Raw genomic sequence first — 27,817 nt, forward strand, 5'->3', positions numbered from 1 at the left:
GCGCACACCTGCCTTCCGAAGTGCCTCCGAACGGGGGTGTGTGGACTTCATCAATCTGCACTGCGTGCGGTTATTGTTGCGTTGCGATAGCTAACCGTTTATGGCAGGCTGCCTTTTTACGCACTCCAGATGGGTCAAATCAACCTTACGTAGGAAAGCAGAAGACAGAAAATGAGAAGCTTAAAGTTGATAAATACATATTTGAACTCTCAAAATCTGTGGCCCATTCACAAGCACAAGTACAATTAGAGTGAAAGTATTTTTATCCGACGACCAAAATCACGAGATATTTCGGAGCTTTCGAGCCCAGAAAGTCTATGACAAGTCGACAGGTGACCTTACTGCCAGGAAACGCATGCAGACGGTGACTGGCCACATTTGAAAACCAAAAGGTCTTATCGCGGTCCAGTCTGCTATAACAAAGAAAGGTTCTTGCCTTGCTGGAGAGGAACAAATTGCGGTGAGGCAGAGTATATAAATGGGCTTCCCAGCGCTCAGCAGTGCGGCATGTGACAGTATCACCAGGCCAGAAGAAAAGGTTACAACGCACACTTCCGAAGACGGGCCCATGTGGAGTACTTTCACGTGAAATGTTTCTCGCATTCATTCACCATGCGCAAGGAGGGGGTCCTTCGTTCAACACTTACTAAGGCACCATTTTCTCTGCAAGACGAGGATGTTAACAGTGTTTTCGACATCCAAGGGAACAAAACAATAACGGCCTTATACACAACACATTACGGTGGTTCAATTTAAGAGTTCAACCAACATTTCCTGGAAAAAAAAAAAAAAAAAGCCTCAAAAGTCAAAGAAGTTCAAAGCTTCATCATGTGACTCTCAGGAGATTTGCTGACACTCTCGCGTCACTTCAGCTCAGCGAGCCAATTGGGTTGATGCGCCGCGACGACAGAATTGTATCGCTGATGACAAAGAGGAAAACGGATGTTAACCTTAGAACCACAACTACACAACTCAAGGCAATATAGGAAAATAGTTAGCAGCTCACTACGATCTGAGCAATACAATAATTCCATATAAATCACATACACAAATGAATTTTACTGAGCAGATGCCATGTTAAACCAATGATGACTTAAAAAGCCATAGTGATACCTACAAATAGCCACTAGGTGACAGTATCACCTTTGCTCCATCACCTTTCTGTCTTCAGAGGCTTTGTAAATATAACTTTCTTTTAGTTGAACAGTGGTTAACTTACTTTTAATCCATCGATTTTCTTTACCGCTTATCCTCACGCGGGTCGCAGGTCGCGGGCTGCCGGAGCCTATCCCAGCTATCTTCAGGCGGGAGGCGGGGTACGCCCTGAACCGGTCGCCAGCCAATCGCAGGGCACGTAGAAACAAACAACCATTGCCGCTCACATTCACACCTACGGGCAATTTAGAGTCTTCAAATCAACCTCGCGCGCATGTTTTGGGGGATGTGGGAGGAAACCGGAGTGCCCGGAGAAACGGGGAGAACATGCAAACTCCACACAGGCAGGGCCGGGATTTGAACCCCGGTCCCCAGAACTGTGAGGCAGACGCTCTAACCAGTCTCCCACTGCGCCGGCTACTTTTTATCCAGTACGTAAAATTAAAGAACGTTCAAATGTTAATCAAAACAGGGTCTCTACTGGGGCTGACGCTATCGAATATTTTTAGAATCAATTATTCTACCGATTATCCGATCGACTAAATCGAGCAATCGGATAAAAATGTATTTTGCATTGTCTATGTGAGGTGTAGGTATTATTATTGTCCACAGTCCACTGACAACGGGCAATCCTGGAAGAAATTCATTCACTTTGCTAAACTGAACTAAAAATCGCTTTTAAATGAGAAAATGCATCAACTGTCACGGAACAGATTGTGTTCGATTTGCGCGTCAATAATAACAAGACAAAGCCTGTGACGTTTCAGACAATCGAACAAGTAAATAAAGGAAGAAATGGACAAATATATGAAAATATACGAAAAGTGAGTAGGAGTGCGGGGGACAAATTGCATGTGAAGTTTAAATGAGCTGAGGTGCACCAAAAATAACAATCAAATCAAATCATGAAGTGATGTGCCTGGAGTCCAGATCGGAGTCCGATCCAGTGGTAACCTCTCTTTGGTAAAAGCAACCAAGTGACACAAAACACACACACCACCCCACATGCAGTCTCCAATATGAGTCACGCTTTCCCGTACTGAAGAGGCTTCCTCCCTCAAAGGCGTCTCACGTTAAACAACAGCGCGTTCCACGTTTGTCAAATGACTCAATGGTGTGTCATCCCAATGCTATCTCAGCTTGGGTCAACCGCTTGGCATCCGGGTGGCCAACAGGACCCACCAATCTATGGCTGTGAGCGACATCCTCTTTTGTACACTAACTCCCCCAAAAATCCCTGCCTCAGCACAATTTCTCTTCCCCCCCCTCTCTCTGTCTGACTGGGGCGGGGCATCCAAGCACTCTAAAGTATTGCTAATCTTGTTTACTTATTATATCACATTGAGAGATTGTAGCAAGATCCAGACTTATTACATTTGTTCCACCGCTAAATTAACTTATGGTGCACATTGAAGAGTTCCGGTGGCCTTGTAGAGTATTTCATTGTGCATCAGTACCAAATTTCAGGGTAAACTATACATGATTGGCACCTTGTCAAAACTACCACTGCAAACTACAACAAAGTTCAGCATATCGTACTAATTCATATTTCTCTGACAGCATCAGTCAAAATTGAACATTTGTATATTTCAATATTACAGCATTGAGCCATCGCTCACACCATTTTTTTTGCTTTAAACTGTGAGTAAAAAATGTGAGATACAAGCACAAGATGGTCGCAGCGAATTCAACTCACTTTACAAAAAGCAGTGTGGTGCCAGATAGTGAGCAAGTCTTCGAAAAGAGAGTTCAAGCGGTCCCTCGCTGCTAGCAGATGAAGATTACCGTCGATCTCAACGGAAAACAACGGGAACGAGACGTTCTGCATTCAAGACAACCACATAACGTTGCCGTCTGGAAGTCGGCTAGCTTAATGCTAACACACAAAGCAAATCACCATAGACTGGCTAACGAAAATTAGCATTGTCCATTTCATAGTTGTTTTCACCCACGAGGCGACAGATATCGGAACACAAATGGTACAGCAACACAGACAGACAATGTACTGCAAGAATATTCACAGAGATGTTCTTTATCCTGCGTGAAAAATGACTAATATTACTGCAGCTTACTGAGTCAGTGGGGAAACTCTTCTTCTTGTGCGTCTGTATTATACTGCCCCTGGTGCCCAAAGCGCACACACCAGAAGGAGCACGATGTCAATTTTTCTTTTTAGCACTGATTTGTTCAAGTGTGCCTAATGTTGTGGCCTGCCAGTCGAGGTCGTTTTATATGAGAGAACATGAAAGCAAAAATTGCCTGCAATGAAGGATAGCAGTATTGTCATATTCTCTCTTTGTTTTTGTTTGCGATCATTTTGAAGAGAGGACAAGAACATTAAAGAGCCATAAAAATTAATACCCATGTAGTGCATGAAGAAATGTCTTTTGAGTGCTCTATACTTTTGGCCAAACAATAAACACCCCACCCAGATTCTGACAAACACACCCACGTTCCACTGATTCAGGAAGCGGGTCACATTTTTCCATCCAAAACTACGAGGTCGTACACGCAGCAGCAGTTTGAGTGACTTCCTTTGCCAAGGGGCCAAATTCCACATGGTCCATGAGCATTAACATCATCCCGTCCCGGACTCTTCGCACAGTTCTCCGGGAAAGCCTCGACTTCACAAGCAGCTGTTAGGTCTTCTCCCCCGGCAGGAGGGCTCAGTTGTACACTTCCTCGTGGTGTCGACATCTCCTCGTCGCTCATTTTTACGAGCACGAGGGCGGACGAACTGATCCCAAACACACAACTGGGATCCAAACCTCAAGCCAGTTGTACTCTGTTCACTTCGCAAATTATATCATGAGAGAAATCTTTGGGGAAAAGTGTCACGCCTTGTATTTAATGTGCTGATATGATAAGCTTTTGGATTTAATCACTGCATGACACGATGACGCATTTTTTTTAATCCAATTAAATAAAGTAAAACCTTGAGTCAAAAAGCACCAAACAGTTTTTAATGAAAACATTATATTGAAATTGCCCAATACTTTGGACGAGGCAGAGTAAATACAAAAATCCATAAGTTAAATTGGGTATTAAATTATTAATACCCTTTTTAAAACTTTTTTTTTTTTTTCTCAAAACCAAGATAACATTTAGTTGCAATAAGTTTACCAGGCAACCTTTCTACTCATAGGCAACTTGTAAATAAAAAAAAAAAAAAAAAAAAAAACTTTGAAATTGAAATACAGTGTACCCCCCATATTCACAATTTTCTTTAACGTATCAGAATCAGAATCCTTTTTATTTGCCAAGTATGTCGAAAAAACACACAAGGAATTTGTCTCCGGTAGTTGGAGCCGCTCGTGTGCGACAACAGACGGTCAATTGACACAGAACACTTTGGAGACATAAAGACATTGACAAAAAAAAAAAAAAAACAGGCACTGAGCAATAAAGGGTTAATAGTTATCTGGTAATGTCGGTACATTATTATTATTTTTTGACAATTGTGCAAAAGATGCAGAGTCCTCTAGCACTTAGAGCAGTTGGAATGACTCATATTGCAATAGTCCGGCGCAATGGGCATCGTGCAAAGGGCGCCGAGACTTCAAGGAGTGGATGCGGTTTAAAGTGACGAGTAGCGCGATCGTCTGGGACAATGTCGATTGTGCAAATGTTGCAGAGACTCCTCAGTCGGTGTGCAAATGGAGCAGATGCTACTCTGGCATGAGTGGCCGGTATCGGTCAACAACGGATGTGCAAATAGTGCAGCGTGGCGAGACGACGACAGTGAGCGCACGAGTAATGTAGAATTGGCCCCGCAGAAATGTGACGACGAACTCAAGACAAAAAAATTGCCAGCATGTTGCAATAGTTATTTGCAGAAAAACGCACTGATTCGCTCAGGCCGAAGCCATGTCGAATGTAAACATCTTGCCTTGGCACCATCTTGTGGCATCTTGGTGCCAAGGAACTATTTTGAAGTGAGGGGAGGAACTCCATTTAGTCAGATCTGCCTAATAGAAAAGTAGTCCTTTGCCACCATCCTTTGGCATCGATCGGCAATTACAAAACCATCGATTGGACGTTAATTATTTGCAATAATAAAATGATGATAGCAACAGTGACTCTGGAAAAAATATCATAGTGTTGGGTGATCCCATTGATAAATAGGATACAAATTTGATTTTGCATTATTAAACAACAAAATGAGCATTTGAGGTGCAGGTATTAATGTTGTCCACTAGGGGTTGCCATCTTTACTTTCCACACGCTAATGTCTGTGACTTTGAGTGTGTGTGGCTTTAAAAGGCGGGGCCTGGCCTGGTGAGCGACGTGGGTGTCAGCGAATGAGAGTGTCGAGTCGGCCGTTGTGCGATCAGTTTAGCGGCTGGCTGTTAACTGGCTAACCGTTAGCCAGTCTGCCTGTTGAGGGAGCGTCGGGGTGTTCGTTTTGTCACCGAACTGTTCAATTTAGTGATTGGAAGTGCATCGGTGGCGATGTACCTTGTGGGGGCGTGACAAAACATTCTAAGTCAATGAAATGAGTTATCAGCGATACCTCGTGTTGGCGATGGCAGACGTGCTGTTGTAGTACGTTAGTTCTGCTTTGCAGTGGAACCGTTGCACTTTATCTTTCTTCTTATCTTTTTTTCAAGTGTGAAATGATCGTTGTCTAACTTTTACATTGTTCTTGGGGCAGCAGGGTCAGTGGGCTATGGCAAGAATCTGGGCCACATCTATCTGATCCCTTTTTACTTGGTATGCAGTTAATGAGCTTTTTGAACCCCCATTAGACGCGACTTCACCCCCACCCTGAAACGTGTGCCAGCCCACCATTGTCTAGCAGTGTGGAGACATGCAGCTGCCTGCCGTCTCGTCTCTTGGAAGCAAGAGCTCGGAATCAGTTGTGTACACACACACACACACACTGCAAAGGGCGAAGTTTGTCATATTGTGTGTGTGTGCTTGCGAACAGTGGGGGCAACGAAACGGCCATGACGAGGGCCAGCGAGGTCGAAGCAAAGGCCGCTTAAGCCTGCAAAGTGTCGGAATGCAACCAGCGGGGTGTGAGCAAGTGCGTAAAGAGGCGGGTGGTCCCCGGGAACAATAGGTGGTTCACGTCATGTCGCATTTCGCGGAAGACGTCAGCTGAACTCAAACGTTAATCATCTTTTCTTGGACGCTTTGTGCTGCCTGGCTGCTTACTTGCAAGCAGTCAAGCCTGCCAAATTTGCCCTCCTGTGCGGCCGGAGCATATTTCTCATGTGACTCTTCTCTCTGGCTGCTGCCGTGATGTTCTTCTTGCAGGGGGGGCCAATGAGGCAACTTTAGGGCAACTTTTGCCTCGCCTGTGAACTTTGTTGTTTCACCTCTTACACTGTTGCTTGACATAACTCAGTCAACTTTGCATGTCTAGACTTGAGGGTGAGATATATATATATAGTTCGTGGTTCTTGAAATGAGTGCTGAGCAGTAAGTACAAATACTTTTTTTTAACTGTACCTAAGTAGATTTTTAAGGGATCTGTACTTTACATGACGACTTTTACATTTGAAAACATATATCTGTAATTTGTCAAAATAGGATTGCTACGTTTTTCAACCTCAGCGGACGATGACGCGATGTCAAAAAGAGGGAACTAAAACATTAACGTTGACAGCAAAAGATTTGGAGAGGCGAGATATTCCTCACTCATGGCCTTGAAGAGAATTGGTTGATGTTGTGTCTCAAAAACGTAAACATCCTGAGCTTCTTAGTGCTAAAAAAAATAGCGGGGAAAATATATACAGGTATGCGGTATTTGTCAGTTGTGATCAATAATTAACTAATTTAGCTTTTTCTTTGGTGTTGTTCATCAGTTCACAACTTTAGCAAAGCTATTGGAACACGTTTTGCTAGCATGCCCAGTTTATTTTTCTTTTTTTTCTTTTAAATACGAGCACTATGCAAGTTAATAAAAGAGAAACTATTTTGTGTGCAGACTGCAGAAGTGTTATTTCCTGTTGTGCCAAATTATTAAAACAGTGTTTGGGGGGGCGGAACTGATTACTAGCATTTCTATTTATTTCATTTGTGCCATGTTATCAAATCACGAATTGACCCCCCCCCCCCCACCCAAAAAAAAATGTGGTGGTTTTTAGGGCCCACTGTATTTTGTGTACAGATTGCATAAGTTATTTTTTAAAGACAGTTTTTTCTCATTGTGCCAAGTTATTGATAAAAAAAATGGTGGAGTTTTTGAGGGGTGGGGGTAGAACGGATGATTTGCATTTTTATGCATTTCAGTCAGGAAAATTGATTTTGAAATGTGAGCAAATTGAGTTAACAGTTTAGTGATGGAATGAATTACTCAGAAATAAGAAGTACTGCAGTGTTTTGTGTACAGACGTGACTTTTTTCTCCAATTGTGCAGAGTTAATAAATTGAGTATTTTACATTTTTTTTTTTTTTTTTGATGTTCTGGAACAGATGAATGGCATTTTTTTTTTATTAACTTAAGCAGGGAAATGTATTTTACATGCAAGTAAATTCAGTTACAAGCTTGGTCACACAATGAAATAATCTCTCAAATCAAGGTCCCACTTTAATGTATTTTATATATATATATATATTGTATAAATGATAAACGATATTTTATAAAATTGACTTTTACTCTTGTACTGGAATACATTTGTGTCTGTTTTTTTTTTTTGTTTTGTTTTTTTTGGTTACGTTAAAAGAGCTAAATGAGTACTTGCACTTTTGCCCGAGTCTTTGGCGCACACGTCTCTGTACTTGTACTTGTACTTAAGTGCAGAGTGCGCGTACTTTTCTGCTTGAAATCAACTTCCCCTTTTCGGCTAACAGGCGCAGTGCAACGCAAGCCGGAGACGTTTCAGGCGTTGACAGCCACGATGCCGCTTCGAAGATCCAAAAGAAGCTTCGGAATGTCCCCGCCGCCAAGTCGCTGCAGGCCTCAGCAAAGTAGCGGCGAGGAAAACAAACACCCCCCCTCCCGGTGCGGTGCCCGCTCCACGGAGCTCCGCCCGGCCTCTCTCCGCCGTGTTTTGGGAGGGCGGGAGTGCAGCTTCACTGACCTGAATAAACTGGATCGTCAGGGCCGACTTGCCCACCCCGCCGCCTCCGACGACGACCAACCGGTACTTCTCCTGCACCGAGGCGTCCTTCCAGCCCGCCATCGAGGACACTTGGCCGCCACCGCCTCTTCGCCGCACCGGAGCCCCGCTTTTCTCCTCCTCGACCGGGGTTGGCCTGACGCAGTCTGGAGGGAGAGACGGAGCCCCCCCCCACAAAGATGCCGAAACGGGCTCGTCGGTGGTGAGGAATCCCGGAGGTTAGCTACGCGCGCCGGTCCATACGTGCGACCGCATTTGAGGCTCGACTACACTGCCCGACTGCCTCCGCCTGCGCGCGACGCCGGAGGAGTGAGCCTCAGCCGGTGCGCTACCGGCGGCTGTCGATAGGGGCTCCCCGCGTGCACATCATTCCAGCCTCCTCCTCCTGAGACAGAGTACGACTCACACTGTTTACAAAGTACTGAAGCCATTTCCTGAAGCGAGATTGAAAAAAAACCAAACACACACACACACACTCTGAAATGCACAAAAATACAAAAATGACATTGTGCACAAGTGGCAAAAGTACAGATTCTTGTGTAAGAATGTGTGATAAAATGGGGGGGGGGGGACTACATTCTCTGCACACAAGTGAGTTGTGACCTACATCATTTTTGTCTTTGTCGTACATGCGAGGGCAAAGTGCATTTGGCGACTGCGGCTCTCCTTGCCCACACGCGATGGCATTGCAGTAGCTTCAGCCCGCAGCACGCCGAACCCGACTGCACCGTCGCGCATTGTGCAGGGGTTCGGCGACCGGTTACAGTACAATGCACTGTATGTGGAGCCTCGCAACCAGATACTGTACACGGTAGGCGATTCCAATCGCGCGATGGGAAGGTGTGAGTCGCCAACTGTCATTTGTCATGATAATGGCATAAAAGTAACAATTCTATGTCAAACGTATCTAAGCCCAGGCAGCAAGGGCAAACTTCGTGGTTAGCATATCTGCCTCATAATTCTGAAGTTCAGGGTTGGAATGAAGGAAGTCTAGACGTGCTAACCTCTGATGCACTGTGCTGCCCCATAACTCTTTTATCAGTAATACAACTAGACGTGCATTTCTTTTGAAAGCATCACTACCGCTTTCACTGATGCTTAAGTTTACAGGCAGTTGGCATTCCAACAATGCCAGTTGGACAAATGAAGGACAATAAACTGCAGCACCCTTGCAGTGTCCACTGAGGACTGTCACGCCACCTAGTGTCAACAAGACTGAACCGGCGTACGGAGCCTGGAGGCCCATTACAGTAGTTCTCCTTTGTTGCAGGTCAGTGACGAGGATATGAGGTTTGTGTTTCATGTTGTCACTGTGGCATTCGGGTCCTGACAGGATTATTTCCGCATCAGCCTCACACTGTGCAACAGATCGGGCGTGTGAGGAATTCCGATTACAGCCTTACTCGTGTGGGAGTCCCTCCACTTGGGAGAGTGAAAAAAAAAGTCTCTTTCAAATTGCCATATCTTTATTGAATAATTTCATATTTCATGCATGACCTAATGCACGGGTTATGATGAATGCCTAAAATGATCACACCACTGTGATTTGATGATTACCACACAATCAATCAAAGGAACTTTAGCTGCATCCGCCCTACGTCAGTTGACTTTTTTCCCCCCCCAAGTCTCATACTGAAATCCAGTCATTTTGGTTAGAAATCACATGCATTCTGAAGAACTGTGACTTGATATTTGCACAACAGATGCTCAAGAAAGCCCACTATTTTGACACTTACTCTTTCTTGGAAACAAGGATTTTTGATTCAGTTCCGATATACTGTTAATAATTGCCCTTTTGATCATTTTGAAAGTTGCAAAATTATGACAAATGCACAACTTTCCAATAGAAATATCTCAAAATCCTCAAATAGTGGCCTTAGCTCTAGCTAGCCCACAACATAAGCCAATAAGTAATCCATGTCATGAAATAAATGCCACACCCCAAATAGACACCCAGGTCAACATCTAAAGAATTGCAGGCCTCCCTTGCCTCAGTTAAGGTCAGTGTTCATGACCCAACAATAAGGAAGACCATCCTTTGCCGAGCTCCAAGGCGAAAACCACTGCTGACCAAAAAGAACATTCAGGCCCATCTTTTGTAAAACAACTGTGTGATGACTTTTGTGAGAATATTCTACAGACTGACGAGACTCTCGTTACATCTGGTGTAAATGTAAGAGCATTTCAGCAAAAGAACAGCGTACCAACAGTCAAACGCGATGGTCGTTGGAGTGTGATGGTTTGGGGCTGCTTTTATACACCTGGACCTGGACAACTTGGAGAATGTTCGGCCATCAGTTCGTGACCTCAAGCTGAAGCACGTTTGGATTCTGGAGCAAGTTAACTTCTGAATGGCTTTAAAAATCAAAATGAAGGTTTTGGAGTGGCCTAGTTAAAGTCCAGACTTCAATCCAATTGAAATGCTGTGGCATGACCTTTAAAAGGCCGTTCATGCTCGAAAACCCTCTGGTGCTGCTGCATTAAAACAATTCTGCAAGGAAAAGTGGGTCAAAATATCTCCACGGAGATGTTAAAGACTCATTGCCAGTTAGCGAAAACGCTTAATTTCAGTTTAGTTTCTTGCCGAAGGTGGGCCAACCAGTTTTTAAACACAGGGCCAAGTAGCTTTGAATATGTTTTTCCCTTAAAAAATAAAACCACAAAGTTGCAGCAAAAAAATAAAGAATTTGAGAAAAGGGCAAATACTTTTTCACAGCATCGTAACATTTATTAGAAGACTAAATTACGTATTACTGTATTTCAGCTCGTCACTATATCAGTATTCTGAGGAAGAAATATACGTGTACAAATAAAGCCTTCGTTAAAAAAGCCTTGCCCCTAATAAGATGCCAGCTACGCTACAGTTAAGTAATAACTACTACATGAGGATAAATATGGCACTACATGCAGTTTTCCCAAACAGCATTTTTTAATGGTTGGTCTTTCAAAAAAAGTACCTTAGTGCATTCAGGTGAAAATTACACAAGGGGAACAATGTTCATAAACTTTGATCTAAACGGTGCATTTAATTGTGAGACAATCGTTTTCAGACAGTATATTAATGAAAGAACGAATAAATACATTGTTTAAGGCTCTTTTAATGGACATTTATTTCAAATGAACCAGAAATGAGTAGATAAAAAACAAACAAAACAAAAAAACAACGCAGTGTAGGAGCCACTGACCATCCGGAATTGTAAATGTGCAGAATTGCAAGTGGGATGATACATAGAAGAGCGGGTGACTTTTACAAGGTCAAAAGGATCAAGTTGCTCTGCGAGTTCTTTCAGAGAGTTGCCTTCTTTTGGGAGAGGTTGATCTTGTCACCAAGGCTCAAGGCCATCCCCTGTTGAACAGATGAGTGATTTATTGTAACAGACCGCATTCAGTTGGTATCCCTGCTAACCCGCATTTACAATTACAACGGTGCCTTGACTTACGAGTTTAAGTCGTTCCATGGCCACGCTTGAGCATTGTTATATTGTCTGTCTACGTGTGGCTGCACCGTTTGTGTTCAAATGTCCGTTGCAGAAAGGGTTATAGCTAGTTTCGTTAGCCCGTCTATGGCGTTATGTATTGTGTGTCACCATTAAGCTCGTGGACTCTTGTAAGGCAGTTATATGGTTGTTTAAAAATATTACATGTTTCGTGTTTCATTTTTGACAGTAAAAGTAGGAGTGACAATAAACAACTCTACGCAAGCTCTTGGGCCCGTTATACCAAAACGTTAAGTCGAAGCAAAAACTCATCCGAGCGTCGCCACGTATGTAGAGAAACCCGTAAGTCAAGGTACCACTGTATTCACTGTTATATTAATAGTTCACAATTCATTGCAGAGATATAGTGAAGCAGCAGTGACCCACCTGACTTTTGGCTCTAATGCGTATATGTCCGTTGACAGGTGCATCTGGCCCCAGGTGGATAGGCTTCTCGATGCTGACATTAGCAAGGGCATCTTCGCCAAATATAGAACGGGCGTAGAGGTTGGCGGCCATGAAACCACAGAAGCCGGATAATGCCTGGTTGGTAGGAGAGAAAGAAAATCAAGAATATTTTACAACAACAGTATTTGCATCTGTCTGACATGTTGTCATATAATAATTATTATTTGAAAGTGACACACAGCAGGGCAAAACACATCCCAAGCATCAAGATGTTTTCTTAATTTTGGGTTGCTTTCACGTGGGCAAAAACAAACCTTCTCTGGAGTCAGGCACTTCATGTTTGTGGACTTGAGGATATGTTGGAGGTACTCGTTCAGATCAGTGATGTTTGTGTTTACAGTCACCTACCAGGATTAAAAAACTATTATTAATAGGTTTATACACAAATCCAAATGTTCCATTACAGTTCATGGGCTTAATAGCTTAATCAAGTTCTTCTAAAGCCAAACAATCATTGTGATTATAGACAGACAGACAGAGCTACTGAAAAGGCTGCCACTTATGTCAGCGCCGAGCAGAATTCCAAAGCTCACCTTGTTTTCCCACTCAAACTCAGTCCACATCTGCCTGAATTCAGCATCTGTACAGGATGACATCTGGATGTAGTCCATGATGTCAATGTGGATGTCACTGAGGACAACGCAGTTCCTGTCGCTTGCAGCCCCGGAGACATCATACACTGGAGCCAAAGAGTTAAAACGCCATTTAGCATCAAAATGTCAAACAATTTGTTGAATTGTGCACTTGTCTTACCTATGTTTCCGAAGATGATGCCATTTTCAGTCGACGCTACTTTGACATTAGCCTTGATGTTAGCAAAGTCGTGAGGGGCAAGAGTAAGTGGGGAAGGCTTTTCAACAAGCTTGAGGTCACCTGTGGAAAAATGTATTTTATAAGAAAAGCAAATCAGCGACACAAAGATGACCGACAGTGAAGGCAACGTACCTAAAGTGGCGAGCTCGAGGGTGCAGTTCTGGAGCGTGTCACTGGTTTGGTTGACCACCAGCACATCCAGCACAATGTCATACTGGTTGACATGGACATAGGCTTCCGCGTACACTGGGTCTGAGAAACCTGTCAGCTGGGTCACCTAAAAATGTCGCGACAAATAGAGAAAAAGTGCAAAGACTGTGGCTCATTAGTGATTCGAGCTGGAATTCATCTTTGAAATGCGTCTGTCTGCTGGTGAAGCAAAGAATGTGCGCACTGCTGATGTCATACCTTGTTGAGTTTTGAAGCCAGGGGATCAGCGGCTTCCTTCCTTTGAGTGTTGCCCATAGCAGCCAACAGACTGAGCTGGAACTGGTCCTCCTTCGAGGTCGTCTCGTTTTTGGCTGTGAGCTGCATGAAGGAGATCGGGTCGTCCGCCTGCACTGTTACATTACGCTTCTCAGACTCTTTCTGAAAATCGGAAAAAGACAGAAAATGACATCTGTATTACGACACGTGAACTGATGCAGGTTTAATGTTCTATTTACAGAACTAAAGTGGTAGGGCCCAAAGTGATATACAATATTGTGGCCCCAAATCCCCGGGATGCACTCCCTGAATTGTACGTTGTGCTGCGAACACAACTGTCACCTGCACAGAGACAACAGAAAGAAGGTTTGAAAGAAGTCTTTGACGGCACCTCTGCCCCACATACGGTCCTCTCCTTTCATCCCTTCAAATAAGTCAGTCTCTAACAAATAAAAAAGACCGCCAATTCTGGCATTTTGCTGCCTCGGGGACCTCTGTTACAACCGAAGGGAATACCGTACTCCGAGGGTGATTCCACCGAGACGTCGGTCGCTGACAGACAGAGGACCTCTTCTCCACATCTTAACTCATTCACTGCCAGACATTTTCCGCATATTTGCCAGACGTTTTAGAGCATTCTGACTGATCTTTCGAGACACACAGAATATTGTGTTCTCTCACAATAAAAGCACCGGAAGAAAGAGAAGACTCTTCTTGAACCAGGAAAAATGCTCTGAGAAGGAGAATATTCAGAGGCATTTACCATCATCGGTTTGGCGGTATGAGTCATTACCTTCTGTGAAAGCTTCTCCTCCTCCAGTCTGACAGTCAGCATATGTGACAGGGATTTGCGGCACTCCTTGTTGAAGATGTCATTCATGAGCGGCGAGCACTCCGACAGGACCTTGAGGCACAACGAGATGCGGTCCACATCGTCGTCTGTAATGGGCTTCTTGGCCAGAGAGGACTTGCCCAGGTGCAGCACGGTGACCATGATCAACATGGCCTCTGCAACAAAAGACTATTAAGGAGAGTGAGGTTAGTTGGACATGTATTCATTTTCATGACCGCAGACAAACTTACATTTTGTTTCTTTTTATCTTGGACAATAGCGACGTAGCGCAAAGCCACTTTGGTCAGTGTTGTGGCGAGAGAAGCACCCACATAGAAGTCTCCATCCATCAAGAAGCCCCTTAGCGGAGGCCTGAACACCAACAACAGATCATGAGTAGGCTGACAAAATAATGTGCACAGATTTTCCGAGCCGTTTCCTTACCGATCCTCGTCTTTTTTGGAAGGCCTGGAGGAGCTGAGCGCACTCTGCGTCACATAAGTGCCCATCTCCGTCACCAGCTTCTGAGCTGGAGCTGCAGTCACTTCATCCTCTGGCTTCAACTCCCCTGTCTCTTTCTTTATCTCGTTCTCCACTATAGGAATCTGTGCAGTTCAAGAGCATTGCAGATATTTGCGACGCACTTTGTGAACGCCATAAAACAGATTACGGGACAAACATACCTCTCCCAGTGACCTGCGGACTTCTGTCATCACATTCTGGATGTCTTCTTTTGTGCTGCAGTATTCACCCAAGATCCACAGCGCACCTCTGTAGATTCTGGAAAGTGAGGCACAAGGTCTCAAACCGATATAGCAGTTGGGTTGCACCCTGTACAAGTACTAAAAAATCACCGTGATACCTCGCCGTCCAAAAAACTATTTTTTTTCATACTGGCTTCGACTGCCAATGAACAATTCTTCAAATATTCTCCAAAGTCAGAATATCGGTATTGTGAAAACACTATATAGCTGATGAGGAGATTGAAAACGTAGGTAATAGTAAAAACCGACTGATGCCGAATGATTAGCACAAATTGCCTCTAAATTGCCCCGAGGTGTGAATGTGTGCGCAAATGGTTGTTTGTTTATATGTGCCCTGCGATTGGCTGGCAACCAGTTCAGGGTGTACCCCGCCTCTCGTCCGAAGATTGCTGGGATGGGCTCCAGCACCCCCGCGACCCTAGTAAGGATAAGCGGAACAGAAGATAAATGTATGAATGAATAACAACCTCCAAAGTTTTGGTTCATGTAATGATTTGAATAACTTTTGTTGGTGCCTTTCCTTTCGCTCGCAATATTGACTGAGGGTGACAGCCACTAAATAATCACACAGCACAGCATCTTATTTACATACTCAAACATAACGTCAGGACTGTTCCTGAAAAACAAGGACCGCATTCAGGGACATGATCATGAGACTCATAAATGTCATCTGTTACGCCATCAAGTTAGTGCTATCGATGAAAAAGTGCCTTGTTTCCTCTGTGTGGTGGAAACTGGAAACCATGGTTACCGTGTTCATTATTTCTGGACATGATGTATTCATCAGTGGTTGCTGTAAACATGATTTGTATTCTTATTCACTTTTTGTTTATATAGCTGCTATGGACATCGAGTCCGAGTGGACCATGATCCGCGCCGGTATTGCCGAGGCGGCCGACCGGAGTTGTGGCCGTAAGGTGGTCTGTGCCTGCGTGGCGGCAATCCCCGAACCCGTTGGTGGACACCGGCGGTGAGGGATGCAGTCAAGCTGAAGAAGGAGTCATATCGGGCCTTTTCTCAGAATCTCAGATTCAGGAGGAGCAGTGGACCAGCTCTAGACTCTCGGCAGGGTCCTCGAGGGTGCATGGGAGTTCGCCCAACCCGTCTACATGCGTTTTGTGGACTTGGAGAAGGCGTTCGACCGTGTCCCTCGTGGGGTCCTGCGGGGGGTGCTTCGGGAGTATGGGGTACCGAACCACCTGACACGGGCTGTTCGGTCCCTGTACGACCGGTGTCAGAGTTTGGTCCGCATTGCCGGCAGTAAGTCGGACTCGTTTACAGTGAGGGTTGGACTCCGCCAAGGCTGCCCTTTGTCACAGATTCTGTTCATAACTTTTATGGACAGAATTTCAAGGCGCAGCCGAGGCGTAGAGGGGGTCCGGTTTGGTGGCCTCAGTATTGCATCTCCGCTTTTTGCAGATGATGTGGTTCTGCTGGCTTCATCAGGCCGTGGTCTCCAACTCTCACTGGAGCGGTTCGCAGCAGAGTGTGAAGCGACTGGGATGAGCACCTCTAAATCTGAGACCATGGTCCTTAGTCGGAAAAGGGTGGCGTGCCCTCTCCAGGTCGGGGTTGAGATCCTGCCCCAAGTGGAGGAGTTCAAATATCTTGGGGTCTTGTTCACAAATGAGGGAAGAATGGAACGGGGGATCGACAGGCGGATCGGTGCAGCGTCTGCAGTGATGCGGACTTTGCATCGGTGCGTTGTGGCGAAGAAGGAGCTAAGCCGGAAGGCGAAGCTCTCGATTTACCGGTCGATCTACGTTCCTCCCCTCACCTATGGTCACGAGCTGTGGGTCGTGACCGAAAGAACAAGATCCCGGATACGAGCGGCCGAAATGAGTTGCCCCCGCAGGGTGTCCGGGCTCTCCCTTACAGAACGGCTGAGAAGCTCGTCATCCGGGAGGGGCTCAGAGTAGAGCCCCTGCTCCCCCGCATCGAGAGGAGCCAGATGAGGTGGCTCGGGCATCCGTTTAGGGTGCCTACTGGATGCCTCCCTGGTGAGATGTTCCGGGCACGTCCCACCGGGGACGACCCAGGATACGCTGGAGAGACTACGTCTTTCGGCTTGCCTGGGAACGCCTCGGGATCCCCTCGGAAGAGCTAGAGGAAGTCGCTGGGGAGAGGGAAGTCTGGGCGTCCCTGTTGAGGCTGCTGCCCCCGCGACCCGACCTCAGATAAGCGGAAGACAATGGATGGATGGATGGATGGATGGTAATTTCTTCGATCACTTGCATTGAAAAAAAGAACTTTGTTTTCTTGTCATTTTTTTTTTTTTTTTTTTAAATAAAAAAAACCCAAGTCAGTTTCACTACTGGGCTTATTTTTCTGATTTTCATCAAAAAGGGACTATTGCTTGTAAATTGACTTACTTGACTGTTTTAATAGCATGAAAGACCTCCAGCATCTTCTCAATGATAAGCGGTCTTAAGATGTCAAATCTTTGAATGGCTTCTCGCACAAACTCCAGCACGTCAGCGGCGGCTGCTTCATTTGTGTCACTTAAAAATTCCATCAGCTGAAAATGGATCAAATAATTGTTGAACGTGTTTCAGATGAACCGAGAAACTACTATATTTTGCATGTCAAAAAGATTAAAATCATAATACAATCCTGGGGAAAAAAGAAAAAAAAAAGCTCACCACAGGAATGACATTGGCCGCCATGTCAGGGAAGCGCACACTGCAGGAGTGAAGAGTGCGCACCAAGAGCTGCCTGTACTTGTCTGTGTCTTCATGTTCAGTCACATTGTTCGTCTTGATCACCTCTTTCTTCAAAACGATCACCAACTGAAAAGGGACACCGGTATATCGTATTTGGAAACAACACAAACCTGAAAACATAACACACGACTCGACAGACCTCTTCCACATTGCGCGATGACACAAGGTCCAGGGCCAGCTGCAAGGTCTTCTTTCTCACTTCCAGGTCAGGAGTGCCGAGAACACGTAGAATGTCCATCACAAGGTCCTGGGTTAGGAAGAAGGGGTTATGCGTGTCACACATTGGCGACATAAAATAAATATTTCTAATCATTCTTATCATTATCATCCTTTGTAAATATATAAAAATGAATAATGTGCAGTAATGAAGTGTTTTTCACAACAGCTCCAACCTTCTGGAGTTTTTCCCACAACACACTTGCAGTTGTGAATGAATTTTGCAAGTGATTATGCTACTGATTATCCTCTCGATTAATTGAGCAACTGAATAAAAATGGATTTTGGTTTATTGAACAACAAAATGTGCATGTCAGGTGGAGGTATCATTGTTGTCCACTTGGGGTCGCCATCCTCGCGTTCCGCTTATCTGCGACGCTGAGTGTGTGTGGCTTCAAAAGGTGTGGCCTGGCTAGGTGAGTGACGTGGGAGTCAGCGAATGAGCATGCGTGGCCATCAGTTGTGGCCGCAGCAGCTTGCATATGATTGTGCTTATTACATGCTTATTTTGTTATAGTTAGTTTAATAAAGCAATTGAAAGAACAGAGGCAGCTTTAATACAACAGGCTCTAACTAGCTGTGGTAGGTTATATTTAAATTAGCCAAAATAGAGAACTTGTGTTGGCAATTGTAGGCGTGCTGTTGTGGTATGTACGTTAGTTCTGTTTTACAGTAGACACACTGCACTTCATCGCCTTTTTAAAGTGTAAATTGATTTTAAACTTTGGACATTCCGTCATTGACTTAACTCTTTCCTCCTGACTCGCCATCATAGCATCAACATATTTCTAATTCAGAGTGGTGCAGGAGTCTGTAGTAACGTGACCCCGTGTGGACAAATGATCACTGCGAAGCTTTGAGGTAGATTTGGCCTTGACTTTTTTTGTAACCAAATTATTATTATTATAACTAGTTTTAGCCCAAAATTTGGACTTCTTACTATTGTACTGTAATGTCATCTATTTATAATTTGCTCCTCTTCATTATATGAGCACACTATTTTAATTTTAGTCTCTGTCTTGTTTATGCAGTGACATGCCAAATCAAAATACTTTTTAAAATTCTTGTTCATAAACGTGGTTATGAATCAAGATTTTTTTTGATTATTAATCACAAGTAATGGAAATGAGTTTACATTGTTAAGAAATATTGGACCAAAAAAAAAGAAGCTTGTTTTAGACTTTGTATTACTATGTAATTCAAAAGCATTATATGTAATGTTATCCCACAATTTCAAATACCTGGAGTACACGCTCATGAGTGGGATGTTCCTTAAGCTCAATCAAACGATCAAGGACGATGAGTTTCACATTGTTGTCACTCTCCTTGATAATCAGATCAATGTAACACTGGGCAGCGGCCTGTAAATGTATAAGGCATGCACATATAATACAATCGTGAATTGCCATTGTCAGTTTCCTGCCTTTTAAAATATGAGCCTTCAATCTTGCCAGTGTACCTTAATCGCCGTGGGTGCACTCGAGAGTGTTACAAGTGTGCCAGCCGCCTCGTACTTTACAGCCGGACTGGAGGACTGAAGCAGGTTGTAGATGCAACGGATAAAGCGGGCACGCTCAGAAGGGTTTGCGTGACACACCTAATAAGGGGGAAAAAAAACAATAAATAAATACATACAAATGTATTTTCTGGGTACTGGAGATGACGTCGCTTCACTAGCGGTAAAGGACGTGACTTACTTTGTAAATCAGCTCCACAATGACCAGCTGTAGAATATCTCCAAAAGTATGAACCTGGTCAATGCATGTGCTGAGGTAATCCAGAGCTCGATCCTGGAGGACACAATTGAAACGAGTTGGGTCGCGGTAACTGGTTGTGTCAGGTCAAGTTGCAACAACAAGGAAAGACAGAGGTTGATGTGTCACTGACCTGATCTGCATGAATCAGCATCATAAAAGCGTTCCTCTTGCAGCTTGCATCTTTTTCATTCACAAGAAAATCATGGATCAGCTCTGGAGCATCCGGGATGAGATGTTCAAAGTTTCTGAATCAAACAATTATTACCAAATTAGTGTGTTTATTTGGTTTTTAGCCCAAAAAATATTGATAAAGCCATGTTTTTAAATGAAGCCTCCTAAGAGGGGGCTGTCTTGTCTTATGAAAATGAACCAATGTGGGCAGGCACTTCAATAAAAAAGTGCCTTTTCCGTGTAAGCTATGAATCTATTTACATGTGTACCTGTAGATGGTGTAAATGGCCAGCACGGCATTCCGGCGGACATAGCTGTGTCGGTGCTCCAGGCAAGCGCGGATTGCTGGCATGAGAGGCTCGAGCAGCTCAGACTCCTTCAACTTACACAGGAAACGGAGGGTGGAGCCTCGGATGAACTCATTGGGGTGCTGTAGGTCCTAAAATGGAAGAAACACCATATTAGCTGATGTATGGATTTTGAAAACACTACAGCTAATGTATCAATGGCTATTTTTTTTTTTTTTTTTATAAAGACTCCATACTCCTAGTGGATGCATATTGGATAGCATGTGATTCAGCTACCGAATGTTACAAAGCTAATCTCCAGTGTTTTAGAACATTTGTTAGCGTACCTTCCTGTAGGCGTCACAGACCAGGATCATCTCCTGGAGCAGCTTGCCGTCCGGGGTGGTTTTGGGCACAATCTCCCAAAAAACAAGCAGCAATTTTTTGATGGTGTGGTCTTGAAGTGGCAGCACAAAGCGGATTATGGTCATCAGCAGACCTGGCAACTTCTCGCCATTCAGGATCATGATTATCACTTTCTTCAGCGCCTCAGTTTTTGCTTTAATCTCCCCCTTTTCTGTAGAATCGATGAACACATCACCAGTTAGCATTGCCCATTCAGCACAGAAACATCCATATGAGCATCACACTTCTACATTTCATAAGACTTCCTCAGAAAATGCTATGAGACGCCATTACCCAGATCAGTCTTCAAGCAGACTTCAGTGGGGGGCTCCGAGTCAGATGCGACATTGATCAGAGTGTAGCAAACGTTCTCCGCAGCTGTCATTTTGCTGCTGGACTTGGAATGGTCTCGAAGAATCCGACGAATATGACTGACTGGCTTTTCACCTGCAGTGAGAACGACATCAGTAAATTGAGTAAACAAAATCAACAACCCAGGAAACTTGTTACGTCACAAAGAGAGCAGATTAATGAATGACAAATATGGGTCAAGCCAGGTACGACCACCTTCATTTGAACAGCTAGACCGGATACTGTTTACTTATCAGCTGTCTTATATGAGATATTATATAATCACATAAATTAAGGAATCCATTAACAAACACATGCTTACCATACTTACTGGCTATAGGAGCAACAGGTTAAAAATAAAATGTTAACGGAATGGTCTGTGGAATGTAAAATTTGACCAAAGTTATCGGAATTAGTTGTGTATGTCTAAAAGAGGGGAGAGATTAAAATAAATCGTGTCTATGGTAAAGGTTCCACCGCTTCATGGTCACATTACGTTTAAAAATGATGACGATAATCATGGAAAATGCCACTTCCGAGTCAATAAATGAATCAAGTGACACGTAGTATCGGAGTAACGCTAACATCCGTGCAATTCGGCAGCAAGACAGTATGTTTAGTCAATTAATGAGGACAACAATTCATCCAATTAATTCCAAATTCGATAAAAACGGATGGACGACAAATGCTCACCAACCAGTAAACAACCATTGGCGAGCGGCAGCTTCTCTCGTCTAGGCCAACGTAATGAAATGGAGGACATTCATGCTAATGCTAGCTAGCTATCTGACGCCAAAGAACACATATGGACATGGTTAGCAGTAGTAACAATTGTCGCATGCACAGTTTACCTCAATTCACCACCAATAGGTTGGAAAGCAGCCTTCCTTGGCAGTTGTATGATTTACATTTAGTAAAGTCAGTCGGCCCGTTTGGCGAGCTTTCTCCTGGGGTCGCCACAACTTCCGCGTGACGTGGAAGCTGGAAAGATTGAGAGCCACATCACTGCTACGGTGCCCCGGGAGGGGCAAATTACAGGGAGAGCGCCTCAAAGCGATTTTAAAACCTCACGTCTTACATTACACATTAATGCAAAAATTAAAAATAAAAATAAATCGAAAGGTCAGTTTAAATTACTACACAACCTATAGCTTTGCAATAACACAATTTCAAGGTTTACTGACTTGGATGATAAATGCACTTTTTGTTGGTCTGAGTCACTGACGATTAATTACGCAGTAATTTTGTATTTGCTCCGTGTCAGATGAGTTTTTGAGGGTTGTTTAAAATCAACATATTTAGAAAAAAATTGACATCAATTCACTGTTGCTCTAAGGATATCGTTACAAGGTTTGTATGTCATCTCTGGCCTTTGTCATTAATCTTATGTTGCTGATCTGCAAATTTTACGTACACAAAATTAAAATTTCCAAATCTCGTCAAAATGTTCAAATATAACTTGGTGACAAATCATTCATAGACCTTGAATAAAAAGGAGTCTAGTGTGCTTTAAATATTTATAACCTTTGCCCTTTCTGTTGTTTCTTGTGTGCTTGATGGTTAATTTATTTTTTCGTTCTTTACTAACAAAAATACTGCCATATTGAGGTTTATATACCTGTTGTCTGCCTATATAGGTTTTGAGCACCTAAAAAAAAAAAAAAAAAAAAATCAAAATTAACTGCAAAACGCGCAGCTTTCTATCGTAATGAACGTATTGTATTTAGTTAGCACGAGAACTGGTTAACCGTTTTTTTTTTAACAGCAACCAATGGGGGAAAAAACTACATTGCTGTTAGTGTACTCAGTGTCAAGTTCAAAGTCAGTCGCTCGAACGTTCGAATGATTTACACTGCCCCCCAGTGGATCATGATGTCACTACACACTGGATGCAATGTTTCTCACCAGGATAAACTGAACAATAAATGACGTAAGATCAGCGGTGTTTCCAGACCACCCATGCCCCCTCCCCGAGAGAAAAAGGGACATTTTCGAATCCAGACTTCTCATTTTTACTTTAGATTTGCCTATTTAGGGGCAGTTACAAAAAAAAACAACAACACACAGACAACTGTAAATATTAATGGAAAAAAAGGAACCCCTTGCAAGTAGCATTGTGTTTGTAGCGAATGCTAATTTGCAACAACCAAACTGGATGTGACGCTTTAAAAAAAGAAAAAAATATATATAAAATGTATATGGGATAAGGAGTAATCCAAATATGTGAAAATTTAACATTTCTAAAGGATTGAAATTTTTGTATTTCATGGTAAAGTTTAACTTTAAGAAGCAGGGACAGGCAACAAATGCTATTTTTTCCAGTGCTCGAGGTACTTTAAGCCAATCTCTTAAATAAATATGCAATCAGATCAATGTGCAGGAAACTTTGTTGATAGAAAATCTATTTTATCGTGCCTGCATACATTTTATTTCCTGGGGATGCAAATGGCCCTCATGCAACTACAGTTTTAACTAAGGATGATAGATAATTGTAACAGATTGTATAAGCAGGACAAAGGGGCGTAAAAAAAACAACAACACACAACCAGGCATCGTTTCATTTTCAAAGCCCCGGCTGTGAAACAGCCTGCCGGAGCACCTCAGGGCTGCAGAGAAAGTTCATGTTTTTTTTAAGAATAGGCTCAAGACCCACACTTTCAATGTAAGTCTAAAGTCCTTTTTAAAAATGGATTTATTTCTTTTTCTTAATATTTACTGTTGTCCATCTCTGCCACCGAGGCCGCTCGTCGGACCACGAGTCCCTGCGACGCCAGTCGTGGCCTGTAGGCGGAGCCAGCGAGGGCGCTCGGTGTAAAAACAACATCTCCCCTTCATTCTTGAGTGCCACCGCACCGCTGCTGGAGCATGTTACTTGGGACCGAGCACGGAGCGCTTTCGCCGCCATGTAGTCCAGCGTTAACGCAGCGCGAATAGACCGTCGAGTGGGGGCTTTGGTGCGGGGGGGGTGGGTGGGGGGGGGCGGGGGTGGCGGGCGGAGGGACGAGGAGTCGCCGTCGTCGAGCCATGGCCGCGCGGGAGGAAGGAGAGGCGGCGCACGGTAAAGCGAGGCAGCAGCAGGACGGAGGCAGCAGCTCGGACGCCTTGAGGAACGGCTACGTGAAGAGCTGCGTCACCCCCCTCAAGCAGGACCCCCGCGGGGTTTTGTCGTTCCAGCAAGACCTCCTCGGCTCCAGGGTCTTCAGGCTTTCCGCCGTGTACGTCAGCGCCGTTGTCATTTTGGCGCTTTCGGTGCTCCTGTCCCGGAGCTCGCGGTGGGATTTACGGACTCTGGTGTCGGGCATCTCGCAGTCCGCCAGTCCGCTCTTCAGCATCGGCTGCGCCTTCTTCTTCCTGACCTTGTACCTGAGGAGGAGGAAGAAGCAGAAGCAGAAAGAGGAGAAGGAGAAGGAGAAGGAGGAGGAGGAGGTGGAGGAGGGCAGCCACTGGTGGCTCCTGTCGCTGCCGGCGTCGTGCTACCTCGGGGACTTCGCGGTGCTCGGGTTCTCGCAATGGGGAGAGGAGCAGCAGCAGATGCAAATGGCGGGCAGGTTGCTGTTCGTGTTGGGGTGCGTGGGGCTCCTCACGCTCGTCCCCACGCTCAAGCTCAAGCACAGCGTGCTCGTCCTGCTCTTCGCCAGCCTGGTGTGGCTTCTCTCCTTCACCGGCTTGGGCGGGCTGTCCCCGCTCCTCAGGCCGCTGCTCGCCTGCGTCGCCGGGCTCTGCGGCTCCTCGCTGGGGCTCGGCTTCGCACGGCGCTACCCGCCCGGGGGCGCTCCGAGCGGGGGCTCCGGCGCGGAGGACAGGGTGCCGGTCATCAGAGCCAGGAGACGCTCCAGCTGCGTGTCCCTGGGGGAAACGTCGAGCAGTTATTACGGCAGCTGTAAAATGCCCCGCAGACCGTCTTTACCCTGCATATCCCGAGAGCAGGTACGTGTAACTTCCGCGCACTCCCACGGTTGTCGCCGTCGCCGTCGCCGTCGCGGTCCCCACGACGAGAGGCCCACGCGCTCGCTCGAGGAGGACAAGGCGGCGCGTCGTGGCCACTTGCGCACCGGCGAATAAGAGGATCGTTGAGCCGAAAACGGCATCGATCGCGTCAGGGATGGCAGAAGCGCCCGAGTGCAGGTGCGCGTTGTCGTGTGAAACACGACGACGGTCGAGGCAGAAGTTGTGCTGGCTAAACTCGTGTGCTCAAAGTACAGCCTCGGAAACGTGCATTCGATTCGATACAAAAAGTACAGAAATTTCATTGAGCGGGGCTGGCAAAAGGGCTCAATAGAAGGACCAATTATTTGGGGGGAAGATCTAAGAATAATATAAGAAATACCCATTCAACTCATTTATTTCAAAGGTAAAAAAGTACATTTCAGTCTGTGTTTCAAGTACAAAAGTACAGAAATTGGCGGCAAAGGCATTCACTCTGTACGTCAGTACACATTCTTGTGTAAAAAGACTGGTACACGTACTCTTTCAACTCTTTTACTTAAGTTAAAGTGAAAAAAAAAAACCAAAACAAAACAGACTGAAATGTAGCTAAGTTCAAAAGAACTGAAAAAAGTACTCATGCTCTGCAGATTCTTGGGTAAATAAAAGACTAGTACTGATTCCACTCAAATTAAATTCATATTCTTTCATTTACTTTCATTATTTAATTTGAAAGAATTTCTTCAGCAATATTTTGGAAACGTTTTAAAGGGTGCCTGAGTGAGTACTGTATCTCTAGCAGCGTTGCACTGAACACAGTAAAATGGATGATCTGACAAATGCAATATGCAGTATAATATAAAGTGTTGCGTTGATGGTTGATGGTTGGTCACAGTCTTGTTTGTACTTACGCAAAAGTACAAATACTCGTGGAAGAAAAGACCCCGATAACAGCAGAAATACTGATTCGACCCCTGCACTTATGTATAAGTAAAAAAAAAAATGATTTGACCTCTCTTTTTCCTTTTTTTTCATTTTTTTTTAAAAATGTCATGTCGCCATCTACAGAGGAGTACAGTGATCTGTTTTCAAATGCCGGGAGTCAAAATAAAAAGCTCTCAAAAAGAACAACTCCTGGAAAATCTACTTAAGAACGGTAACAAAGTATTTGTACCTGGTCGCTTCACACCGCTGACCTTGAGCGTGAATGCCAAGGGATGCTGCAGCTGAGCATTTCATCTGCTTAGTTGGCCATAGCGTATCATAACGATGCCCCGATAGCATGCAAATGTGCCTCCGGGCTGCGGCCTGCATGGGAAGTGACAACACAGCTACTGTATCTGATTTGGCTGCTTCACTCCATGTCCACCTGTTTTGGGGTTTTTCTTTTGTTTACACGTATCGTTAGCCTAATAGCGTAATTGCTTCAGTAATGTTTGAATGTTTGAAAGTCCAGTTGTGTCGATTCAATCTTTGCAGATAAACATGACTTGGATGACTGAGAATCTACACAGAAAAAAACATTTTTAACAAGCTTTTTGTGACAGTAAGTTGAAAATTAATTGGCAATTATGCTATTAGGCTAATGACATATTTTTATGCTACTGGACAGACAACATTTTTTAAAACCTGGTTATGCTATAATGTTTTTTTGCACTTACTATATACAGTATTTCCATACAAGAGTACACCAAAAACAGTTTTTTATATTGTCCCGTGTGAAGATATTTTTTAAAAATTGTATTGTATGTACATTGCGGAGTATTTATTTATGATATAGTTTATCATACTGTATATCCTTCTTTCTATTCTATTGGTTTTTATTTGACAGTAGAACGAGTCCAGCAATCTTGGCGCCTTACGTCAGCCATTTTCAGTCTATGTATTGACAGAAATACCACTGCTGATTTTAAACAAAGATACTTGGAAGATATTTGGCAAGTGAAGGCGCATCACGCAAAAGTTATTTCTCACTCTATCGAGGCAAAGGAATCATCAGAATGAGTGGCCCAAGGTAGTTGCTGGTGATGTTACTGGCAGCCGGCGATGGGTTTTCTCGTGGGAAAAGATTTCATGTGAACATTCGTTTCTTTTCCCCAAACCTTTCATCTTTATTTCTTGTACAATTTGATCAGAAACTGCGTTTACTACCTACCGTATGAAGCCGAAGCAACTTTATGTTGGACGTCTTTAACATACATTTACACACTCTCATTTAGCTTCAGTGGCTACACTTTTAGTTCTAGCATGGGCTAATAACAAAACATTAGGTAGACATTGCTGAAGATTACAACTAAATACACGTGCAGTCTGCATTGCTGAGAAAAAATACTGTATTTCCCTACTTCTCAAATTCTTTTTCTTTTTTTGCAGTTTTGCTACTTTGTTTATGCACAAAAATAAGATTTTTTTTCACAGCACTGTAGTTACAGGCCATGTATCCTTCGTGTATGTGCTCTCGTTTACTAGCTTTGATTTTCAGAATGAAGAAGTCGAGTACAGTATTTACAAAATTACGAAGTGTGTTTAGCAAAAAAATAATTTGTTCTTGGATCAAATTTTTGAATTTGTTTCAGAACGTACTTACATATGAGTACTCACAGATAGCAAGTTCCGATACTTGATAATGCCATTATGTTTTGCATTTGTGATGGAAATGTTTTATTTTATTCAAATCTTGTTCAGAAACATTAAACATTATTGAACATGGCATAAATTTCAGCGTGGGGGACACATAAAGGTACTGTAACTCTTGTAGATTTTATAAATAGACACAAACAAGACCGTCGCGGCTAAGCTGCAGTAATATATATATATATATGTGTGTGTGTGAGTATGAGTAGATGATATTTCTGTATTATGCACTGTTTGTGTTAATTAAAGGTTCATAGCTAATTTCAGTAGCCCGTCTCTGGTGTTTTGTATCATGCATTGGCTTTAGGTTAGCAGATCTTTGTCAAATATATAACATGTACTTCT

The 27,817-nt window shown here is 43.9% G+C and overlaps 3 protein-coding genes across 5 annotated transcripts in view; 1 reads left to right on the forward strand and 2 right to left on the reverse strand.

Moving 5' to 3' along the window:
* rras2 (RAS related 2) overlaps positions 1–8,552 on the reverse strand; it is a 33,908-nt gene extending 25,356 nt beyond the window's left edge. The window contains exon 1 of the mRNA XM_061751018.1: positions 8,187–8,552. Within this exon, the coding sequence (XP_061607002.1) occupies positions 8,187–8,288 (102 nt within the window). The 5' untranslated portion in view covers positions 8,289–8,552. The remainder of the gene's footprint in view (positions 1–8,186) is intronic.
* A 2,751-nt stretch (positions 8,553–11,303) lies between these two features.
* copb1 (COPI coat complex subunit beta 1) lies at positions 11,304–21,921 on the reverse strand. The gene is made up of 22 exons (XM_061751004.1): positions 21,766–21,921; positions 20,858–21,010; positions 20,506–20,735; positions 20,141–20,310; positions 19,831–19,945; positions 19,641–19,733; positions 19,403–19,540; positions 19,185–19,304; positions 17,867–17,974; positions 17,647–17,793; positions 17,377–17,522; positions 14,924–15,020; positions 14,685–14,845; positions 14,492–14,612; positions 14,202–14,429; positions 13,391–13,570; positions 13,115–13,259; positions 12,923–13,042; positions 12,703–12,848; positions 12,424–12,513; positions 12,089–12,244; positions 11,304–11,571 (listed from the first exon to the last, which is right to left on the reverse strand). The coding sequence occupies exons 2-22, from the start codon at positions 20,946–20,948 to the stop codon at positions 11,512–11,514; spliced, it is 2,862 nt and encodes a 953-aa protein (XP_061606988.1). The 5' UTR covers positions 20,949–21,010; positions 21,766–21,921; the 3' UTR covers positions 11,304–11,511.
* A 1,963-nt stretch (positions 21,922–23,884) lies between these two features.
* The window catches only part of pde3b (phosphodiesterase 3B), a 50,475-nt gene continuing 46,542 nt past the window's right edge, over positions 23,885–27,817 (forward strand). For all 3 annotated transcript variants that reach the window (XR_009785064.1, XM_061751030.1, XM_061751042.1), the window contains exon 1: positions 23,885–24,841. Coding sequence is in view for 2 of the 3 variants with exons in the window: in XM_061751030.1 (XP_061607014.1) it covers positions 23,939–24,841 (903 nt within the window). In the remaining variant the exon portion in view is untranslated. The remainder of the gene's footprint in view (positions 24,842–27,817) is intronic.

Source organism: Phyllopteryx taeniolatus, chromosome 2, assembly GCF_024500385.1.
Source record: "Phyllopteryx taeniolatus isolate TA_2022b chromosome 2, UOR_Ptae_1.2, whole genome shotgun sequence".
In the NCBI taxonomy this organism is placed as follows: Eukaryota; Metazoa; Chordata; class Actinopteri; order Syngnathiformes; family Syngnathidae; genus Phyllopteryx; species Phyllopteryx taeniolatus.

Excerpts from the sequence above, each read along its gene's own strand:
- copb1 (XM_061751004.1), bottom strand. The coding sequence starts at position 20,948 with ATGACAGCTGCGGAGAACGTTTGCTACACTCTGATCAATGTCGCATCT. Across the intron at positions 15,021-17,376 it reads CATGCTATTAAAACAGTCAA|AATCTACAGAGGTGCGCTGT; the intron begins GTAAGTCAATTT and ends CTCACTTTCCAG. Across the intron at positions 12,514-12,702 it reads AGTTTGAGTGGGAAAACAAG|GTGACTGTAAACACAAACAT; the intron begins GTGAGCTTTGGA and ends TAATCCTGGTAG.